Here is a 24,250-nt window from a genome sequence, read left to right as displayed (position 1 = left end):
ACAAAAATCTTCAAACTACTAATATCAACCATATTCCACACAAACAAATTTACCTCCTCCCGATTTTCTTTTGAATGGTGGAGTGAGAAGCGAGCAATTCAAGGGCGCATTCACGGTATTATTACTTTCACTTTGTGGGGAATCTTTTAGTGGCAGCGATGTTAATGGCATACAGCTGTGGTGAGCATAACCCTCTCCTTTCCCTGAAGTGAACTATTCGATGCAGACATCTACAATCTGTCAGTGGCACAGTAGGATAATGCAATGTTGATGAGAACTGGATCCGGCCCACACTGCAGAGCCCGAGTAAGAGGAGTGCTTGATTTGTGTTTTTACAGTGGAAATGGATTAAGCGGATCAAAAACTTTAAAAACACCCTAATATTAAAAATTGACAACTATAACTGAAATTTCCAAAAAAACTCCACTGTATTTTTAAACAAAATTTTCCATTATTTTTCCAACGGCGTTGCATACCGATTTAGGTATGGGAGTCCTCTGTCACTTCCTATTCATATTTGCAAATTCCCAATACACATTCCAACCTTTTTAATGCTCATCACGCCGCTTCTCCCGTGGTTGCTACAGAAGAAGCTCTTATAACCCTTCCATCAATTCTCCGCCTGCATCACCTTCTACTGCTTCTTCTTCTGTAGAAGGCATCTCTTCCAACAGCCTTCCAACGGTGTCCCATGATAACATACAAATAGCTCCTACAAGGACTGTGGATCTGGATCTCGATAGCCTAATCTACCAGATATTTCATCTTTTGAAATTCATCAAGAAAGTAAAGCTGATCCCAATCTTTCATATTTATTTTCTTTCAATATATATATATATATTTTTTTGCAAATAAAAAAATGATTTACAGATGAAGGATTGATTAGCTTGTTTTCCCAATTTTTTTTCAATATTCAACTATAATAGTGATAGATATTTATTGTTTTTAATCTGTTATCCATATCTGGTATACATTTACATTTCAGAGTTTAAAGGACATCGCTATTCCACACCTAGGGGTTTGTAAGGTTTTTGAGCCAGGCGTAGGGGTTTCCAAGGTTTTTGAAGTGACCCAAAACCTTGAAAATTTCAGAAACGGTTCATAATTTTGTTTTATTAAGAAAATTTTCCTCCACCGGATTCTGGTTACAATGAAATTTTCTGTACTGTTTTGGCTAATCCATATAATGTGCCACTTCTGTGTACAACAAAGATTATCCATAGCTGGCCATTTACTCATTTTCCGATCAAATTTCAATGTTCATACCAAATTTTAGAGTAGCAATTTAGATACCTGGTATATGTTCACATGTCACAGTTCCAAAGACAGTTACTTTACTCACCAAGGGTTTTCAAGGCCTCTAAAACCGTCTATAGTCTTGAAAAGTCCTGAAACGGCCTAGATATATACCTTCTGTGATTTTTTTACTTCACCAGATCCGGGTGACAATGAGACTTTCTGAAATGTTTTGGAGGACCTATATAATATGGTACCTCTGTGTGGAATAAAAACTACCCAAAACTGTCTATGCAGAAGTTGAGATCCCTGGTGTTAGCTTATGTGCCAAAGTTTAAAAGGCATGGTTCTTCCACATCTCGAGATTTTCAAGGATTTCGAGGCCTTTTAAGTCACCCAAAACCTTCAAAAATCTTGAAATGACCTAGATCTATACAGCCTTCTATACAAAAATTATTCACAGTAAAGTTTTCTTAGCTGTTATGCACAACCGATATAAGATACCTTCCCCCTCTTGGTGTCTTGCTTTTTGACTAAGAGACTATGCTGGATCTTCTTTTTTTCCTGGTCATCATTTTCAATCCAGCTTGGATAAAACCTTTGACCAGAATTCTATTATGTGAAAAAGCATGGGCGTATTGTTCATTTTTGTTATCGGACGAAATTGAATGTATTTCCAGTTTAGGGAGGGAATAAACTCTGTTGCCCCATTTAACTTTTAAATTTTTCTTATAGCATTGTGAAACTGTTAATATGAAATATAAGTTCTTTCCTTTTTATAGGGTTGTCCAGAAATATATCTTCCCAGATCATTGTTAATCTGTGTTATCAGACGAAATTAAATCATATATTCGTTTTTTCTTAGAAAAGTCATCACAACAAACTGTCGACTGAACAATATTGGCTTAAAAGCTCATCAGGGTTATTTAATTCCTGTTGGTTTCTTGGTTTTTTACTAAGAGACTATGCTGGATCTTCCTTTTTCCTGGTCATCATTTTGATTTCAATCTGGCTAGGATAAAATCTTTGATCAGAATTCTATTATGTGAAAAAGCATGGGCGTATTGTTAATTTTTGTTACCGAACGAAATTGAATGTATTTCCAGTTTAGGAGGAAATAAACTCTGTTGCCCCAATTAAATTTTAAATTTTTCTGATACTATTGTGAAATTGTTAATATGAATTATAAGTTATTCTCCTTTTCACAGCGTTGCCCAGAAATACACCATTCCAGATCACTGATATATTGTTAATTTGTGTTATCACACGAAATTGAATTATATTTTCAATTTTTCATAGGAAAAAGTCATCACAACAAACTATCGACTGAACAATATTGGCTTAGAAGCTCATCATGGTTATTCAAATTAAAAGAGTTCCTGCAGAAGGGAAGAAACAAACTTTGTTTCTACACCAAAATTTCTCAACCAAATTAAACGTGAATTAAATTTTAAATATTCTGACAGCATTGTGAAATTTTTCATATAAAATATAATTTTCTTTTTATAGTGTTTGGCAGAAAGATACCTTTCCAGATCAGTGTTCTAATTCAGTTTGGAGTCTCCTGCAGGAAATAGGGCATGCACACTGGGTTACTGCAGGGCTTCTTGTGGTTCCAAACATTTTGCAGGTAGCCCATGGAAACGAGTGGTTTGATCTTTTGGAGGAAGTGAATGGATTAGTCGAATATCTTCTGTATTTTATTGCACGATCTGGATTAAGGAAAATGATGGAAAATAAAATTAGAGAAGCCATACAGTTGATGGTGGAAGCTTCTCTAATGTTTTTCTTTCAAATTGACTCTTCTAAATTTAACAGGTGAGTACATAATAGTAATACTGATTGGATTCTTATTTGTAAATAGAAATATAATTTATTAATATATATAATTTAGATAAAAATAGATTAAATGGATTGTTTAAAATTACAAGGGGCAGCATTATAAACATGGCCATAACAAAGCTGAAAAGTTTTATTATTGTTTTTCTTATTTCTAAACAATTCAAACAAATATGTAATATGTTTTTGCTTTTACTTGTGTTTAAGGTTTAAACTAGAAACACTTGTTGCCCCTCACCACTTAATCCGTAATCCTAACAATATCATAATGACAATTCTGTCATATGTCTGAGGATTTGCCATATATAAAGATGAATGTTTTAATCAACTGTCATTGGTTGCAGGCACTCTTCACGGAATTGAGATATTCGAAAGTCCCACTGTTTGATAAAGTAAATTCAAGAACGAGGGATGCATTAGAGTTACAGAAAGAGATCTTGAAATATTTGAACGGACTGGAAGAGACACCAGATATTAGAACACATGAAGATGGACATAAAGCAATAGGTCAACTGTTAAAGAAAGTGGAGGCTTTTATTTACATTGATCATGTTTTGTGGCTACATGGGTTTCGATATCTTTTAGTTTTGCCCATATGAAGAATGCAAAGAAGCTGAAGCTGCTTCTTACTTTACTTGACAAAAAAATGTGTGTTGAGTGAAAACAACAACTCAATATGAAGAATGCAAAGAAGCTGAGGCTGCTCCTTACTGTACGTAACAAAGATGTGTGTTGAGTGAAAACAACAACTTATAGAGTGAAAACGAGAATCTAGTCTCTAATACTATATTGGGAATCTAGAGACATTAGTAAACTTTCCAAATCTTTACTATTACTTTGAGTGAACTATTAGTCTTATATTCCAAAGTAACAGTTAGTCCCAGAAATCAATCAATTCTCATAGATGCAATGGTTAATGTTTAGAAATTAAATGTGTATATCTGTAAAGGTAAGATCCATTGTGTTTGTCTGTAACAAAATGAAACTCAAGGTACAATTGATCCAGAGATCTTTGTACTTGAACATAAAACAAATGGAGGGAAAACACGATTTAAAATATCCGAAAAGGTTTCTCCCTATATTAGTTTTAATGTAATGTATTGTAAGCAAAAAAGGGTAGAACGTAAACAACTTGCTTCTCTCATTTGAAAAGAAAAAGAGTGCAAGATTTTATTATTTTGAATAATTTGATGGGCTTTTGCGCACCTTTAAAGTAGGATACACTCTTGGACAACTACTCTTGACATAGCTTCATTCAGGCTCTATGTAGTATCATATCTCTTTGTGGCAATTTACAGTTGAGGTTTAATCCACTTCTCACTAGATCTCAATTACTATTACACCCTGGTCACCGCTAATGACATTCCTAGGTTCTAACAAATTTTGGACCTAAACAATAAATGTTAAGAGTGTTACTAACAGAAAGATAGTCAAATCATTAGCCTGTCATCTATGATGTAGTGACACAACAAAATGCCACCCCCAAGTTTGTAGTAATGTTCACCTCACCCTTCCCAAATTTGTTTGTTGGGAATATGGATGGTGAGTAGCTTGATTCTTGGATTTGAAATATGGAGCCTTTCTTCCCAACTCACCCAAATCCAAGGACAATCATATTTTTTTTGTTTATATCCCATTCTTTAACTAAGAATATCTTTTCTGACATAGTACTGCTTTATAATTTGTTTTGTGTTTCCCATTCTTTAACTAACGATATCTCTTTTGGCATAGTACTGCTTTATTACATACTATGGATTCATTCTCTCTTGCCTCACCTATTTATTCTATGTTTGGCACTGCCTCATGAACAACTTGGCATCGCATTTTTGTTGACACGGTGTCATAACGTAAATGCTCATTAGGACTAGTATTAACTTTGAAATCGACATTTAATCTTTCCACTAGTTTACACTTAATTGGTTTAGCAGTGGAATGGTAAGCCAATGTGTGCATAATCATCTCACACCAATGATGTTCTTTCCCTTGTGGTGTAATTGAATGTGATGCAGCTATGATGAAATGAACGCCATTCATCATTGCACTCTGCACCCATTTTTATCATCCTGCACATCATCGAGATCTTTTGTAGTATGATTCAGCGTTTACTATTAAAATTAGCTAGAGATTGGTTTAGGAGTAATTTAATCAGATGATTTTTTTTACAATTAAAAATTGGAAAGGGAAAAAAAAAATTCTTTTACGTGGTTGAGTGTCTCATAGAATTTTGAGAATGTTAAACTTATTTTCACAATAATAAAAAAATATAAATTAAATAATAAAACATTATAATTTTGTCAAAAAAATTTAATCAAAATCTAATGAAAATTGTTAAAAAAAGTATTTTGTTAGTAAATGCCAATATTGTTATTATAAACATGACGTTAAACCAATCTAGATGGGATCTACCAAGCCTCAAGAGATCAAATCTCCAAATATTTTTTTTAAGGTGAATATATATACACACTCACACACAAAAATACCATTGCAAAAAGAATTTAACCAACTTAGATGGGATCTACCAAGTTTGGAGAGATCAAATCTCCAAAATGTTTTTTGATTGTATATATATATATATATATATATATATATATATATATATATATATATACATACAAGAAGACCATTGCAAAAAAAATCCAAAAACAACCAAAGGTAAATTGATTATTTTATATCAAAAATTATTTTAATTTAATTTTGACTTTTTTTTGTAACTTCTCAGAGTCAAAATGTTTAGATAACATAAGGTAACAATAACATAATAGGACATTACATCTCTTTCATACTAGAGAGCATCTTTGGGAGCAATAATTTGAAAGCAAGATTAATATTGTCTCCATTAAAATAAAAAACCAACGTAGATTCATCTTAGCTTCGGATCTACCAAGTGTTAAGATGGATCAAATATCTCAAGATGTAAACCTCAATTTTTAGAGCAAAATTTGAATAAATCTTTGTACCTCAACAGATTTGATTCCTCTTCGAACTTAAAATATAAATAGTTAACATGGATCTATGTTGTTTCTGAATAATATTAATTATATTTCATATCTTTTCATTTTTAATTTTATTAAAATCTTGACAATACATATAAATGCATGATATATATATATAGTTTTTATGTCCTTATTAATTATATGTTGTGAAATATGAACCATTATTATCTAAATTTATTCTGGAAAAATTTCCTTGTAATTTTATTAATAAAAAGAAAATTACAATACATTGAAAGAATCTATTATTTTTGTTACTTTTTCAATTGATGTGACATTTAAATGTTTACACATTTTTTTTTCAAAAAAAAAAAAACTAATTTTTATTATAATAACCAGCACATCAAGTCTCCATATCTCCATGTTACATTGTGCTTATATAGTGGAAAATAATGTGCCAGATACCACAACCCAAGTGGGAATTAGCCTCAATTACCCATAATAAAAAAAACATAGAAATACCTCCATCTAAAAAAACAGATAAATTGAGCATATGTCATGTAGACATCAATAGGAATAATATAGTATGTCTAAGGTATTAAAAAACAAAAACAAGAATGTGTGCCAGCTTGCACCAAATGTGCGTGATGAATCATGAGACCATCCAGATTAAGCCAAAACGAAAGTAGAAAAGGCAATGACATGGATCAACATCTGGGGAGAACGATGTCGTCCTCAGCAATGATATTGTTGTTGACTTGCAAAGTGAAATGTATCATACCCACCACAGAACTAATACCAATCTTCGACATAGCATCTGCAATGGAGTTGTGTTCCTTGTGGATGTGTTGAAAGGTAATGTGATGGAATGATAACTTAAGATATTCAATGTGGCGGATCCATCCCTGTAGATGTGGATGAGAGATAGTAGAATTACCCTTCATGTCATTGATAAGAGCCTGTGAGTCTCCAAAGATCTGGATGCTTTGGATGTCAAGAAACTTTGCAAACCATAATAAACCCCATAGTGCGATGATTTCATCTCTCATGTTTGTGCCTTTTCCCCATGTCTAGAATAATTTGAACTATTGTTTTATGTTCATGTACAGCCATCCACAAGTGCCAGCTTGTGCAACTGCATCAAAATATCCTGCAGGGAAAGTACTGTGTGGAGGGGAATTTCTGAAACTTATGTTCTTAACCAATGTATGCTGCTTTTCCAGGAACGCCATCCAAAATGCAATTTTATTGACAATATTATTTATAGTGAGTGACATATCTTCAAAAATAATGGAATTTTTGGCCCTCCAAAATTCCCAAAAGACTATGAGGGGAATGGAACGTTGGTATCTAGTCCTCCCACTCCACCATGACAAACAAGAATCTATAGAGTCGTGTTTCGTTAGAGGAAAGCAAAAAGGCTTGAGATCTTAAACCATACCTAAGCAGCGATCGGACAATCCAACAAGAGATGGAAATTTGTTTCCATTGCATTCCTGCAAAGTACACATCGACCAAGTCCGTTTAAACTTATTTTCTTCAGGTTCTCCCAAGTCAGTGTCTTGTCCTTCCAAGTTAGGCAGGAATACAAGATGATCTTGTACGGGACCTGTGTTTTCCAAAATTTTCTGAACCAACATTTGTTCTGTAGATTTTGTGAGATACAAATAATGAAGAGGTGTCTCTGCAACAGATATGGACCCCCAGTGTATAAGGCCTTCCCAATCGATTTGGTCTCCTCCATCATTTTTGCATATCCCCGATTTGCGTGATACAATAATATATCTTTCTCATGCCACTGCCGAAACGTCGATCAAACCAATTTCCTCAGCTTTCTTCCAGACTGGAAAGCTGCCATTCCATGTTTTAATAAACTGAGCAAGGTAAATGATCCCTCTGGCATTTAATCTAGCAACGAAGTCACATTTACTGAGTGAATCATCCTCCACACCCAGAATGCGATCTCTACCTATAATAATGTTGTTTAATGTGTCAAAAGACCAACAAGTGCGATTTAGGAGCCATTGTTTGATTTGTTGAAACTTGCCCAAATGGAAGATCCAATTTTCTTTTCCAACCAAGTGGTCTCTCATCCACACTTCCACCTTAATGTCACCCATGTATTTTTCTCGAATGATGTCTCCCCACAGACATTCGTTGAATGAGCCGCACCATAGATATTTGGTTAATAGTGCCCATCCAAAAACTCTTAAGTCTAGGATCTTCCAACCCCCAAATTGTTTTGGAATCGTAAGTCTATCTAATCCGATTAGATGATATTTGAGGGATTTTCCAAAGCCTGCCCAGATGAAGTTTGCCAGTATACGACTAATTTTGTTAATAATAGTGGTGGGGAGACAGTATAGGTGTGCCCAATACACCACAAGTTGTTGCAAAACCGATTGCATGAGTGTGACTCTGCCCTTGAGATTCAAACAACGATGCTCCCATCCAGAGATTTTCTTATGAAATTTATCAGCAATCTATAACCAACCATTAACTTTGTAATTTTTTGGTTTGATATTGAAACCCATATATCTCAAACCCAAATCAATCGTTTGAGTGGGCACCTAATAATGTGTTTTATCTCCTCCTGATGACCTTCAACATATAATAGCATGGATTTTCCCTTGTTTATCATAAGACATGAAGTGTCACCGGACCTGCAAAAGACATGGTGTAGTGTGGTCCATTGCATCTTGGAAAGCATTCTGAAAATCAAAATTTCATCAACAAAAAAACCATGTGAAACCTTTATGTTGCGTCCCAAGGTAAGTCCAGTAAAAATGTTCTCCATTCTCGCAACTTTGATTTTATGACTGAGACCATCCATGACTAGTATAAATAATAGGGGCGATAATAAGCAACCCTGACATAGTCCCCTTCTAGCACCAAAGAATTTAGAGGCATTTCCATTTATAATTATAGCATATTAAACAATGGATACACAAGCCATGATCCACTCTATATTTTTCACATCCAATCCAATTCTTAAAAGTATGATGCGAAGGAAAGCCCAATCTACACAGTCATACACTTTCTATAAGTCCACCTTCATAACCAACACTTCCATTTTCTTCATGTGGATATAAGCTTATAAATAATATTACACAGGGAGATGGGCCTGTATTCCTTAAAAGATTCCAAGTCTTTTTGCTTCGAAATGAGGGCAATGAATGTGTAGTTGATGGCCCCTGGAATGTGTCCTCGATTCATAGAATCTTCAGCCATGAGAAATAAATACGACCTAACCAAGTCAAAGAAATGTATGAAGAATTCAACAATCCAATCATCTGGCCCGGGGCATTTATCTTTTGCAAAGGATTTTAGGACCATATGGATCTCATCCAAATCAATGGCCATGTATAATGCCAGATTTTGAGCCTGATCAAACATGGTGGTATAGGAGTCTTAACCCCAAAACTGGTCCTCTATTTGAGTTTCCCCTTGCGCCTGATAGAAGGATTCAAAGAATAAAACTGCTTCTTTATGGATATCAGTTGTAGAATGTGCCATATTGCCACTGGAGTCTCTAATGTGACATATCGAATTGATGTTCCTCCTATAGTTTGCATATCTATGAAAAAAAAATGTATTTATGTCCCCCTCCTTTAGCCACGGTGTTTTGATCTTCAAGCGCCAAGTGGCTTCTTGTATGTGCAAGATCTTCCTCTTTTTTTCCTCCATTTCCTTTAATTTTTTAATGAGCGTTGGAGAGGGGTTCCCATTATCCATGATCTTACCAAGTCTTGCCATTTCCTCCTTGATGTCTACTAAGTCCTTAATCATGGCCCTTTTCTTAATTCTCTCCCATTTTTAGACCTCCAATTTTAATGCACGAAGTTTCCCATGTATGGAATGCATGGGTGAAATATTTGTTTCTCGATGCAATGAGGTCAAGAAATATTTAACCAAATTATTAAAATCGTTGCCGTCAAGCAAAATTATGTTAAATTTGACGAGCATACCCAAACACATCTCCTCCTATTTCCAAATTAACAATATGGGCATATGATCAAAGACATATATCTTAAGGACATCAGAGTGGAGGAAACCAAATCTCTCTACAAGGTTTTCATGGACCAAAAATCAATCAAGTCTCTTGCCAATATGTTGGGGACCAGCCCAACCATTATTCCATGTGGGCACAATGGGGAGGGGTCGAATATCCATTAGGTTGTTGTCACTGAAAAGCATCTGGAGACTATCCCCAATGGGATCCTTTCTGCAATGTGAACCCCAACATTCTTCCAAGGTATATAGTGGAATTGAAATCTCCAGCAACTATAAGAGAGCCATTTTTAATAGATCTGAAGCATACAAGCAATCCAAAAATGAAGTACGATCCCAATAAGGGGTATATAAATTCAGAAGATGTAAATGACAAGCAAGTCCTCGAAGTAGTCCTGAAAGGAAAATACCTGCAAAACATTTATATGCACAGAAAGATGTCTAGTGAGGATCCCATAAAGTCATTGATCCACCTCATAGACCTATTCAGTCGACTACCACCATATGCCAATCTGGGAGAATTTTTTGGAAGTACTCAAGGACCTGGTGAGTAGTCATCATTGTTTCTTGTAATCGAATGCTATAGGGACAAATGAAGGAGAAGAGATCTCCGAGGGAAAGGAATTTATGTGAATCCCCTATACCCCGCAGGTTAAGGGATAGGCATAAAGTCATGTTTCATGTAGGTCGGGCGTAGCTGCTCTAAAGGCCCGAGGGTCGAAATAAGTGCAAATGGGGATACTAATGAGCTCAAAGGATCCAGGGAAAGAAATTGGTTTGATTTTAGGGCGGCCGTGAAAATGTCGACTACCTCGCCTTTTCTATGACAGACAATAATATTAAAGGCCGAGTTAAGGTTGATGGATGGGGATGCCTTTGGTTGCCCACGATGGATGGACATGGCATGTAATTCAAGTGTAGGGTTAGCAAGGAGAAATTCTATGTCACTTCCCACCAAATTTCGAGGAGAGGAATTAGGCGAAGGTGGTAAAAATGGGAGAACAATTAGAGGGCGTTCTAGGAGTGTGGGGATATTTCTCCGAGGTACCCACTAGGGAGGGAAAATTTGGAAGGACCAATGACTCAGGGGGAATCAACGTTTCAGTCAGCGGGGAAGATGTGGTGTGGGGAAAAGTGAAAGGAGAGGAGAGTGGGGGAAAGTGAGAAGGTTCCAGAGGCGGGGGGTGATACTACAGCGTTAGGAAGACACGAGGTATTTGTACCAATAGGTGAGGATTGAGGGGAGGAGTGTAAGGCAACAGGAGAGGAGGAAGATCAGTGCCTAGTCATATTCTTATCAGGGGATGAGGGATCAGCGAAAGGAGTTTTACCTGAATGTGTAGACTGATTTTTCTGCAAATTTTTACCAGCACCACCATGTCCACGAGCGCGTCTATCATCAGCCTCTCGATCAACACCACCATTTCCATGAGCACATTTACCATAAAACTTCCTCCTACTGAGTCACCGAAGACATCGGGCCATGAGATGCCCCGTGTGGTGACAGATAAGGCAACGAAATGGTATGCTCTAGTAATCCAATATTTAATGGATGTGAGTTTTCTCCCAGACCATATCTATGTGCGTTGGGAGTTCTCCTGAGAAGCCCAACTCGACCAGGATCTAAGCGAATTTTTTTTCCCAAGCCTCTTGACACTTTGGATCAACGTATATGAACCTTCCAATAGTATTCCCAATGTCCGTCAAAACCCTTCTGGTCCAAAATTCAATGGGAAGCGTGTGTAGCTTCACCCAAATCATTTTTTTCTTTGGAGTGCCCCTGAGAGGATTGAAGCCAATGTACCATGGGTGAAGAAGGAGGAAACTATGCCCTCGAACCCATCTAATTTTGTAAACTTTCGCCAAATCCTCCTGATGCAGGAAATTGAAATTGTACCATGAGTTCATAAGCCGACTGATCATACGGGTGTAGCCAAGAAGCATCTTCCACTGAGCAGATACCCATTCTCGCATCTCCGCTTCCTAAAGGCCCGAGAAATACTAGCATCCCACTAACACACATTTTTTTAAACTAGTCACTCGATCCAGAAGGACATCATATCCAAAACTCAGAAGCTTTGTATGAGGAGAAGTCCCAATTGCCTTGCTTCAATGTTTTGCCTTAATAGTCAAAGGAGGGGAAAGAGACAATTTAGGGTGTTGATGAGTTGCATGTTGAACAAGTGTTTGATCATCGTCAGGATCTTGTACATGGGTGTTAGTCGCACCAGGATGGGGAGAAGTTGCATGGGACGAATACGAAATATGGACATCAGGAGGGGGTATGTGGGTTGGATCCTTTTGTGTCGCGTGGGTTGTCAATAGGATGCCACGTTGGTGTGTCAATTCAGCAGCAAGGGTAGCACATATGAATGCCTCATGTTTTGATGTGTCATATTTATATAGGTTAGACAGTTCCGTAGGCTCAGGGGTAGCTGAGACAAGAAATGCGAAAAGACAAGTCCATCTCAAAGTGGCACAATAGGAAGGAAAAAATCATGTGTTAGAGGGGAAAAGAGAATAATAAAATAAGAAAATCAAGGGAGCGGAAGCAAATAGTAAAAGTGTTAGGTGAGGAATCTCATATGTCTAGGCCTTGAAAAGTAGACCATTGTACCACGAGTTTTGTCGAATGATAGTAAAAATAGAGAGAAATTCCCACGGTAGGTATATCCCTGAAGCCACCCCGTCGTCGTTCCAGATCTGAAATTGGAAAATATAATGAAGGCAATAAGGAATGTCAAGTGCTTCAACCAATATCCCTGCAAAACAACCTTGAGAACCGGAAAAACAATTGTTATGATCTTGAGGAAAATCTCAATCCAAGTACAGACCTAATAAATTTTGTCTTGTAGATCAGCCACCAACCACTCGTAATTAAAGTCATACCAATTTGAAAACTGTCAAACTCGGAAAAAGGTGGAAATTGTCCAACAAGAGGCATCGGAAAAAGTTCGCCATCCTAAAACCCCAAAGAATTGCAGTTCGGGAATGTATAGCAGAAACCTTCTGTGCAGGGATATGGATACCCCTAATCCTTCGTCCTTCACAACAACAAAAACAACAACAACCCAAACAAGCCCACCATCTGTTGCAACATCTAATCCCAAAATTTTTACAAGGACGGGATATGGTGAAAGGGCCAATCCACTTCCTCCAGAGGATAGTGTAATTAGTTGTTTCTAGACATGTCTCAGGGTTTGAAACAGAGTCGAGGCAAGAAACTTTAAGAATTTCTATCCACATAGGCATATGGCCGATGATGGTATAGTCTCAAATGGTTGCAGATAATACGATATAGAATGTATATAGCACAGAGGAAGATGATAGTTATATGAAAATATTCAGATGTGAGGAGGGAAAACATGACAGATGATAGTGCAATAATGATAATCCCAGGAAGGTTTAGTCCCAAATCGAAAAATCTAAGGAATGTTACAAAGTAAATCTAAGTTCATAGAAACAAAAAGTATGTAGGAGTCAGGGAGAAAAACAAACGCATATCTGCTCACAGTCTAAGATAATGGGCCAATAGCAAGGATGTAAGGGAGAAAAATTCGGGCATCCAAATGTGACTGTTAAAACAGACGTAGTAACGCCCCCTCCACTCCTAAAAAAAACCCAAAATTACCTAAGTGATAACAGGACGTCGTCTACGTATCCTTTTTATGAGACCTTCAACACCATCCTCTTCCCGTTTTCTTTGGCGAGCTTCCTTCTGCTACCTGAACTTTACACTCATTTACATACACTACAACATCTCTCCACGGTATAATGTGCCTTTCAACGCAATAATATACAATGTACTAATCTACTAAACATGATGTTATACTTAATTTCAAAGCAACAAATTCTCAAACCTTTCAACATACTTTCTCCATTAAAATAAAATAAAAAATATTAAATGTACTAATCTTCCTCACCATTAAAATGTCCTCTCTTGTATTACTCCACTACTCCACCCACCAAAAATGTAGGAAAACTCGATGTTAAATTTAGTGAAATCACATCACATTTAATGCCCAACCCACATCTTTATTGCTACTTTGGTAAACATGAATATTTTAAAAGACTTAAACACAATAATCTAAACTAATTTTTTCCTTTTACTGAGAAAACACAAGCAACCCACAATTTTTTTACACTAGGAATTTTGGTCAAAAGACCCTAGAAAAACCTTGTAGGAAAAACTAGTGAGAGAGACAATTATTATTTTTGTCAAAGAACTTCTACAACAATTATTACAACAATTAATGCAATAACATAGTTAACCTATCTCCTTGAATTCATGCCTAGAATTACTTGGAAGATGCATTGATTGTCCCTTGAAATTTGTGCTAGCAACTGCTCAAAAAATTGTGTTGTATAGACCTCGTTTTCTGTGCCTAGACTTTCTTAAAATTCAGTGCATCAATCCCCTCGAAATTTGATCCAACTGCATGAATTTCCTTGCTGAGATTATCCCTCGAAAATCTTATTGAACCCCTCAATTTTCACACCGGTCTGAAATTCTAAAAGGTTGCAATAAATTCTTTCAGACTTGCTCGATTTTCATGCCTAGACTCCTTAAAATCCACACTGCTTTTTGATAACAATTAATGCATTCGAGACTTCCCTTAAAAGTTGTCGTAGGTTGACTCGAAAAACACGTTAAATTGTTGCAATTAGTGATGAAAGGGTTCCTTTATTTTTGTGCTCTACTCAACGTAGAAATGTGTGCCCTCTCCTTGTTGTACTTTCTCTTATCCTTATATACTTTCTCTCCTAGCCTCCTTTTCTCCTCTTCTTCAAAGCTCATGAAGAATGGATGCAAATGGTGCCTTTTCCTCCCTTAAGTTCCCTTTTTGTTCTCTCATAATAAAGAGAGACCTAACCCTAAGATTCAATGGCTAAGATTATATCTTAGCCATTGAGATCAAGGGCTAGGATTTAATCTCTCATTGACCCATAAGTCTCTTTATCTAGTGAGACCCCTTTTCATTAATTAACTCAAAAAGTCACATTATGGCTTTATGTCTTATAAAGTCACTTTAAATTTATTTCTAATAAATTCATGGGGACATGTTAGGACATTGTTTCCTCAACTATAAACCAAGCCTCGGGAACACTTGTCTTTGGTACACTTTTTCTAACACTCCCTCTTATCGAGGAAAGTGTTCTTCGACACTCCCATCTTGCCTCTAAAATGGACATGCTTTCCACTTGGAAAGGAATTTGTGACAATATAGGCCACCTACTCATTAGTAGATATGTACTCAAGTTGCACTACCCCTTTCTAAACATAGTCACAAATGAAGTGGTATATGATCCCTATGTGTTTTGACTTGTCATGGAAAACTAGGTTCTCTGTGAGTTTTATGCAACTCTAATCATCACAATAAATCACGATAGGCCTCAATTATTGACCAAATAATTCCACTAACATCTTGTGAAGCCAAATGGCCTTACAACTAGCCTGACTAGTTGTCGCATACTCTAACTCAACAGAACTCAGTGCTACTGACCATTGCTTCCGGCTGAACCATGAGAAAATTATCAAACCCAACTTGAAGCAACACCCAGAAGTGTTTTTCCGGTCATCAACGCATATTGCATAATTTGAGTTTGTGTAGCCATTCAACCTTACTCCATCCGGTTGAACATAGTCTAGACCATAATCTAGTGTCCCTAGGAAATATCGAAGCAAATATTTTGCAGCCGCCTAATGCACTCTCCTAGGCTCCACCATGAAATCACTGAGAGTGTTGAATGCAAAATAGATTTTTGGTCTAGGGTTGACCAGATACATCAATGAGCTTATCAACTGACGATACATCATGGGATCAACCAACTTGGACTCAAAAGCACGAAGATTCTTCTTGTTGGTAATCACAGGTGTGCACATGGGCCTACAATCCTCCATGTGAAATCTCACCAAAATGTTTGTTGCATACTTTCCCTATTCTAGGAAGATATACCCCTCCTCCTACCACCACTAGTACATATAAGCGGAAAATCTAACACAGTACTATGATAGTTTGATTGTAATGTCATATTTAACTTACATTTTTTGTATTTTTTTAAATCCCCAAATTTTATCGGATATCTGACATTTGGCAAGGGAATTATCTATTTGTCGGAATATCAACATTTGATGAAGTCAATATTTTTGCTTGTTTAACAATTAATTAATTAATTAAACAAACTAATTTATTAATTAACAAATTAATTAATTTAAGTAAACAAATTAATTAAATAAAAATAAATGAACAAATAAATATGAATATTAACAAACTAAGTGGAGATTGGCCGACCTAATTTCTTATATTAACTCCTTCATAACCTATATATATAACTTAAAATATAGCTCATGGATACATCATGAATATCTCTAGAATATCTATTGTCGCATCCCTTGATGATGGACTCACTTGGTAATCCGAAACGTTGGGTTCATAAAAATCTATAACAGGTCATTCCTCCTCTATTTAAAATTATCCTCACCTGTATGGATTCATTATTTAACAATGTCTCTCTCATCAACAGTTATCGGAAGTCAAATGAAAAAGTGATATATATATATATATATATAATGGTTTTTTTTGTCAAAATAAAAAAACATTTTATTTTGTTAATTGCATTACAAATAGTTAAACACTACTAAGGTTGATTTTTGAAGATAATCATGATTGAAATTTTGGTAAGGAAAAATGTCATATAACATTCCTCCAAGAGGACAAGGAGACGTGAGATCTACATTTGAGGCTTTGGGTGATAAAAATGTTATTGCCCTTGTAAAGAATGCAGGGGCTATAAAAGGAGTAGAATTTTAATAAAAACAACTAAAAGATATTGTAGAGAGTATGGACACCTTGAAGGGGGGCATGAATATCGTCCCTTGGTAAGTTATTCATTATATGTCTTTATATTGCAGATTGTTTTTGTAAACATTTATATGTTAAGAGTAGAAGAAAAATATCATATTATTTTTTCTCTATGGATATATTCTACGTACACAAAAAATTCAAAGTAAGTTAAGAATAAAATAAGTAGACATAAGATGTATATTTTAATTAGGGTTTAAGGTAAGATTTAGGGGTACAGGTTGTAATAGTTTAGGGGTTAAAATTTTAGCGGTTTAAGGGTTATTAAGGCCAGATTAAAGCTTAGTGGTTAAGGGGTCAGGGGTTAATAGATTAGGGTTTAAGGTAGGTTTGGAGGGTTTAGGGCCTAGGGGATTTAGAGGCCTATTAACATGATGAAACCATAGCATGGAAAGAGATAATATTTCAAGAATTAAATTCCACATCTAATGAGTACCCATTATGCATTCTTTTGAGAAAACTCGCATTAATTAAAATTGAAGATACATTAAAAAAACATGTTCAACATGCTCAACACAATTTTTTAATGTATCTTCAATTGTTATTAATGCATGTCTTCTCAAACGTATGCATAATGGGTACTCATTTGATGTGGAATTTAATTTCGCATCCAATGAGTGTCTACACTTGAAATTTGAGTAAACCTATGAGAAGATAAGCCAAAAATACAAGTAAAAAAATTAGTTTTCTTCTTTTCCCTCCAAAATTCATAGCCTTTATTTTATTATTTTAACTATTATTTTCCTTAGGAGGCCACTTTTAGGCTGAAATTTCCTCTAATGTTGTGAATTAAATAATGAAAAAACGGATCGAAAACCTATATTAACAAATTAATGCAATGGAGGGAAAAGAGCTAGGTTGGGGGCCCTTCCAACCAGCTCATGCCTTCTGTAGGAAATTTAAACTACAGAAAAACAATTAAACACAAAAATTGAAATAAAGAACCTAACATAGGATGTGTATTGAATTAATTCTCAGCCTTCTACATTGTGCAACAAGATCTAAAGGCTCCAACATCCAAAAAGAGACTACCTCAGAGTTTAAACCAACATTATATAACTAAAATAATCCCCTCTCCTCCAACACATGATTTTTATACATATTACATTACATATTTAGGTTGTAACAACCCATTTTCTTCAAACTTGGGCATGATTCAAAAATATGGAAATTTGTTCATTTTTAACAAATATGCCTCAAAGAACCCTACATATCTCCTAAACCATTGTGAATCTGGGAAAACGGCCCACATCTAACTCAATTTCCTATGCTGGGAGAAAAACCCATGTTTCGGAATTTTAAGATTCGATCTCTACATAATTTCTTGAAATTCCATTCCATCGAAGTGTCCAAGAATTTTCATTTCCATTTTTCAAAACTTCTCCTATAGCTTCACGATATTTATGCCAATATTCTTTATTTTGAACTTCAGAGGGAAACTCCCTTTTATTTTGATCATTAGAGGCTCATTACCTATCAAGAGTAAACCATCAACTATAAAACTAAAATCAAAGCCATACCATGGGCCATTTTTGAAGCAGAGGTTTGGATTGGAATATCTTCTTGCTTCACCAGAGGACTATCAGTGCAAGCATACTAAGCTCAGGAAGCTTGATTCATATAATGCTTTATGCAAACATAACACTTGACCAAACCAATATAATCAGTATTGTGCAGTCAAATCAACTAAGTCAGCTTGTCAAGCCTTAGATGCTAAATCAAAACTAATATAGAAGCTATAAGGGTTTCTTCCAATGTCACTATGACGAATTATTCATACCAGGTGACAGATAGAGCTCACATCCCAATACCATGTTATGACTTCATCTATTGTCATGTCAACAATTTGTTATTAAGCAATATCAAACTCCATAAGTCCATCCACATAATCATAATATGAATTATTTATGTCACTAGATGCAAATGCATATACCAAGGATAAGTCAAATGAGTTTCATCTATTCATTGTGATATCACTGCATATTGAATCACAACCGTTTATACTTCAACCAATGTTCCAAATCCAATGATTTCAATACAAAATCACTATTGAGTACCAATATTAGTTAATGAAAGTCACTATGCCCACATGCATTCTTACTTCACATCAAGGCAAATTATCATTATCAAGTACCAAATCTAATCAAAATCTTAATCATTTATCTTTTTGAATTCAATCAACCCATAAGCCAAAACATATCCATGAAATTTCAAGCATCGTGTCAAAGTTCTAAAGCATCATCAATTATCCAAACCAACATGCTCATTTATATAAATTCAAGTCAATAAGCTAAATCTTGTAAAGTCCTTGCAACTATTATTAATTATTGTCATATACTAGCTTCAATAATTAAATCAAAATGACATTAAGCCAAAACATATCCATGAACTTTCAAACATCATGTCAAAGTTCTAAAGCATCATCAATTATGCAAGCCAACATGCTCATTTATACTAAGTCAAGTCAATAAGCTAAATCTTGTAAAGCCCTTGCAACTATTATTAATTATTGTCATATACTAGCTTCAATAATTAAATCAAAATGACATATTGATATGCATAATTCATTCCCCTGCAAACACAACTTTAGTCAACACATTCACATTCTCTATAGTAATTCAAACATTCAAAAATTCAAACTTCCATGCTCATAGAATTTTCTATTGTATTCTCTATATCTGTAGGATTGTCATACTCATGGTGCACTCCCAATTTCATGCATAAGGCTTTAGTTTTTGCGACCTACAAGCACAACTGCACCCACAAGCTTTCTTCCATGTGGTTGGGAGGCTATAACCACACTGTTAAGCCTTCTTCTATGCAGTTGGGGCTTAGGCTAAGAGAAACCCTCTCTCTTAGACAAGAACTTGTTGCACACCAACAACATAAGATATTTGACTATTTATGTCCAAAATTCTTACTTCAACAATAAATAATCTTCTATACATTTAATGCAAATGATAATAGGTGTATGGATCTTATGGAGAGTTTATCCCTCTGAATGGGAAGCCACTTCAATCATCATCATTTAAGACATGAACATGTCTATCATAATACTGTCATGCATCAATAGAACTATTAGATCATAAAATCAAACTATATTAGGTTCTAGAACATATTTTCATTATGGTCATAACATGTTAGCATCAATTACTTCATCATCACATATGAACATGACATTAAAATTTCATCAAGGGTTAATGTCAAATAATTAGAATAATTAATAGGAGCATACTTCAAGAATTATGATCACAACATCACCTCTTTATCATGTAACTCAATCCATCAAGTTACGACATCTGGATTTATCACATTTTCCAATTTACTAAGTTGATCAAAACATAACCAATGTCAACAAGAAGATTATTGAGCATCCATCATATTGTTACACTTTTATCATCAAGGTTACCATGCTTATCACAAATATTACCAATAGAATCAATGAGCTAGCCTTATTTATGAAATCCATCATGTCTAAAACGAAAGATGCTAGCCAAATATCAAGTATAACAATATATCAAAAAATCAATGTTTTTAGGAAGATTTTCTATGACTTAATAGAATGTAAAATATTTGTTCAATACCAAGTGCAACAATCTCATCATATGTACCATGAATCAAACTTGCTTTCATATGCATATATAAGTTATTCATAAAGGTGAAATTTTCATCATAACTTAGAGTTTACCTTGCCATCCAATATTGGACCTAAAACAACATACTATACATACCTTATAACATTCAGATACCTTTGTACTTTGTATCACTTTACTTGTCACGGGTAACCGTAGCTCTTTCCTTCCTGCACCTCAGATGATCCCTAAGAAGGATCCACTTATCACATCTCATTAGGAGGTTAAAAGTATCCAAATACTCAAATATATATGCAGGAATTATAATCAATAATTAGATCAATAAATCTAAACAAAATTAAAGTAATAAAGAAGTAAGATAAGTTGAAAAAGTACTTATCTTTAATGAGAGGTGATCATCTCCCTCTTGAACCAACCCTCAAGAGCTGTGACTATATATTGTCCAAATAACATTTGTTGCCTTTAATATTTCAATCAACCTCATTAGAAACTAGGCCTAATAGAGGCTATTCCATCTTGAGCTACATCAAACCTATCACTAGTTCTTAGAACATGTTTACACTGATCATGCTAGAGTGTCTAATTACATATCTTAAATATTTGTCATAAAGCAAGGTTTCTTCCAAATCCTAACCTCATAATATACATCAAACCCTAATAACTAGAGTCCCTAGGGTTTCCTTCAAACCCTAGTATTCTTTTAGGTCTCCTCCATCTTCTCTTGCTTCCACCAAAGGTGTCTTCATAGGGGTGATCTTTAATGATTTTTCTTCAGTCCAACTTTGATACCATGTTAATTTTTCTTAGGCATATATTTTACTTTGCTCTGATAATTGCATTTCATTATTTGCATATTAAATTCACCCCAAAACATCATGCCATTATTTAGATTTACCACATTATTCAACAGCATATGCAACTATATAGAAAGAACAATATCATTGTCAATGCAACAGAACATAAAAGAACAATAGAATAAAATCATTCACGCATAGAGACACCATGATTGGTTGGAGACCAGGGAAAAACCCACTACGAGGAAAACCCTTTCAAATTCTTCTTCTTATTAGATTGTCATTTAATGATTCAGCAAATGATAGTACAATGATCCATATCCATAATCCTATCTAGCAAAACCAACTAAACAACATTCATGAGATGAACCCAATAATGCTAATAATCAAAACCCTGCTTTAGAAGCCTGCGATCAATTGTCATTGTATATGGTCAACTGCTGAATTCTGCGATCAATTGATGAAAACTTTGACCAACTAAAAAACTCAAACCTTAGGTCCCAACTGCATGGAAAAAATTTTGTGCGTGTAGTTGAAACCATTCAATCACACACATAGCCATGCATGCTTGTAGTTACAACTGAAATTTCCTTGTTCCATGCCTGCGACTAGGAACCAAAAACCCTAAAACACATGTGTGAGCTTTGGACCCTTCTCTGCAAACTGCCTTAGAGCTGAGCAAGCCAAAACCAAAAATGAGAATATAATATTGCTTCATGATGATGTCCTAATGATGTTGAGGTCACTTCTATTTATAGGCTTCCAAGGGTGTCTAATTTGCTTTAGGGACGACCTAATCAAATGTGCACATGGCCTTTAATCCAAAAATACAATTTCCCTTGTTCAAATCAAGTGCTTCAATAGTCAAAATTGGTCCTCTAGAAAAGAGGAATCTTATCCCATTGTTGGAATTTGTCACTAAGTTGCCAAATTAACACAAGCTGAACCTTCACTCCTATCTACCCATACTAGCCTTGTTGCATAGTTATTTTCTAAAGAATTTTCTATCCCTTATTTGCTAGCAACGTGTTGTTCTCTTTTACAATGAGGTCCAAAAGAGGCAATAACATCTTTGCCTTTATATAACCATACCCTTTTTCCCTCATCCCTTGTTGCTCTAACCTTTGACATTTCCTCTCTTCTTTCCTCTTTTGCCTAATAGGAAAATCTTCATCTATAAAAAAGCAAGAGCCCCTTAAGAGTTGCTTCTTTCTTAAGATATTTCACTTGTTATGTGTACATTACACAATGAATCTTATGGGCCTGTTGACCAGTACCGGTCAACTACCCATGGAGTACACCCCCCTTTTTGTTTGCAAGAAAGGGGTAGCACCTGATCAGCGTGTCCGTGCCAGCCTACAGTCATCAACAGCTTGATCAGTTTAATTGTAAACCCAGTCTGCATGTATGAAATGTAAATAATCTTAGCAGATCAGAGTCATGTATGTAAAGTTGCCTAGGTGGACCTAACTTTCTAATGATAATCTACGTCCCGGAAGGTTTTTCGTCTCATCGATCTACGATCGGCAGAGTTTTCCTTCAGCCTGACCCCAAAGCCAGGATGCATTTTGTTATTAGAACTTTAGGAGAATCCTAGTGTGTGAATCTGCTAGATTATAGTCGTGTCGCAGAACTGGGTGATTTATGAGGGTCTATGTTAAGTGGGTTTGTCCCCTTAAGATGTAAATTGTAAAAGTCATGATGTAATGTGTTTTGAGGGTTGAAAAATGTTTTAAATCCCCTCATGAGTCCTAAGTCCTAGGTCCTAGGTGATGTTTCCAAAGGCTTAGTTCGATGATCCATTTTAAAATGAATTAAAAAATAAAAAAAATAATAATAATAAAATAATAAAACAAGTAAAAATTAAAAAAATAAAAAAATAATAAAAAAATTAAAAAATAGAGCAAAAACCCTAACTAATAATATTTTAAGTGAATGAATGCAAAATATTATTTTTAATAAATCGACGGATGAGATCAAGAGATGTCTTGATCCTCATCAACGGTCGAGATCATTTCAACATGGATCACTCGAACTAGCTGTTGGAGTCATTTCCTTTAAGTAGGGTGCTAGGGGTCATTTTCAGATCAATTGGAAGAGGATCTGTGAGTCTGGTACTGAAGAAGCTCTCTTGTAATCTGTTTTCTGGTTAATAAAAGAAGACTTTGGGGTCAAAAATTTAGTTGGTGTTACTCTCTGGAAATGCTGTGAGATTGTTTAATTTTCTGCATATTTTCTTTTCAGCCATTAATAATAGCTTTTTGTAGAGTATTGTGGGCACAGGTATCTTGTTCACTTGCTAGGGTTTGAGTGTTGTTAGGGTTTCTAAGGTAATGGCAGGTATCTCCATTACTTTTTGAGATCTAGAAGCATTTTTGCCCTCTTTACTGATGGTTGTTTTGCGCTGTGCAGAAAACTCTTTCTGAAGAAAAATAGTGGGCGTTCGGGGAGGTTCTCGGCTGAACCAGCCAACTCCCGCAAGCATTTTTTGTTGAGCCCAGCTGGATTTGATCCTGGGTTTATCATTCAGTTTATTTTTTTTTTAATTTGCATGAGAGATTTTCTGAAGTTCTTCACAGTGAAAACCTAAAATTTCTGTTCTTTAAGATATTTCCGTGCTTATTGATGAATCTGGCTGTTAAGGGGCCAAATCTGTAAATTAAATTAGCTGTTCTAGGGTTTTAATTTTTGCTTTATGCAGTTTTTATTAGGGTTTAGGGTTTTTAGGTTTCATTTTATCACATGAAAAATTTCGAAATTATTTTTGGCAGGTAAATCAGATTTCGCCCGTGGCTCCCATGCCCTGTCAGTAGTCCAAGAATTGGATTCGTGAAACGCAGAGATCTATTGAGCACTGAATGCAAGCGTTGCAGAAAACCCAAGATCCAAATGGAATTCGCGTTTTAATTTGCCAGATAAACCACAGAAAATCGTGAAGCGCTGCTCTCTCTGCCGTCAAGCCGGCTCTCTGTCACGCAAATGTT

The 24,250-nt window shown here is 35.4% G+C and overlaps 1 protein-coding gene across 2 annotated transcripts; it reads left to right on the top strand.

The window, feature by feature from the left end:
* Nucleotides 1-109: 109 nt before the first annotated feature.
* On the top strand, nt 110-4,120 carry LOC149216771 (uncharacterized). Of its 2 annotated transcripts, none has more exons than XR_016251148.1 (3): nt 110-786; nt 2,807-3,054; nt 3,420-4,120. XR_016251148.1 is itself a non-coding variant. In XM_089392841.1 (3 exons), exons 1-3 carry the CDS (start codon nt 265-267, stop codon nt 3,436-3,438), a joined length of 309 nt encoding a protein of 102 aa, XP_089248967.1. In that variant the 5' UTR covers nt 110-264; the 3' UTR covers nt 3,439-4,120. The 2 variants fall into 2 exon arrangements, 1 of the variants encoding a protein (XP_089248967.1); XM_089392841.1 differs by having other exon boundaries at nt 110-306.
* Nucleotides 4,121-24,250: the final 20,130 nt, after the last annotated feature.

This window comes from Pinus tabuliformis, chromosome 1_1 (genome assembly GCF_031772625.1).
Source record: "Pinus tabuliformis cultivar Carrire ecotype Pingquan chromosome 1_1, CPIR1, whole genome shotgun sequence".
Taxonomy (NCBI): domain Eukaryota; kingdom Viridiplantae; phylum Streptophyta; class Pinopsida; order Pinales; family Pinaceae; genus Pinus; species Pinus tabuliformis.
The sequence above is the reverse complement of the archived record's forward strand: the minus strand, read 5'-3'. Positions and strand labels throughout refer to the sequence as shown.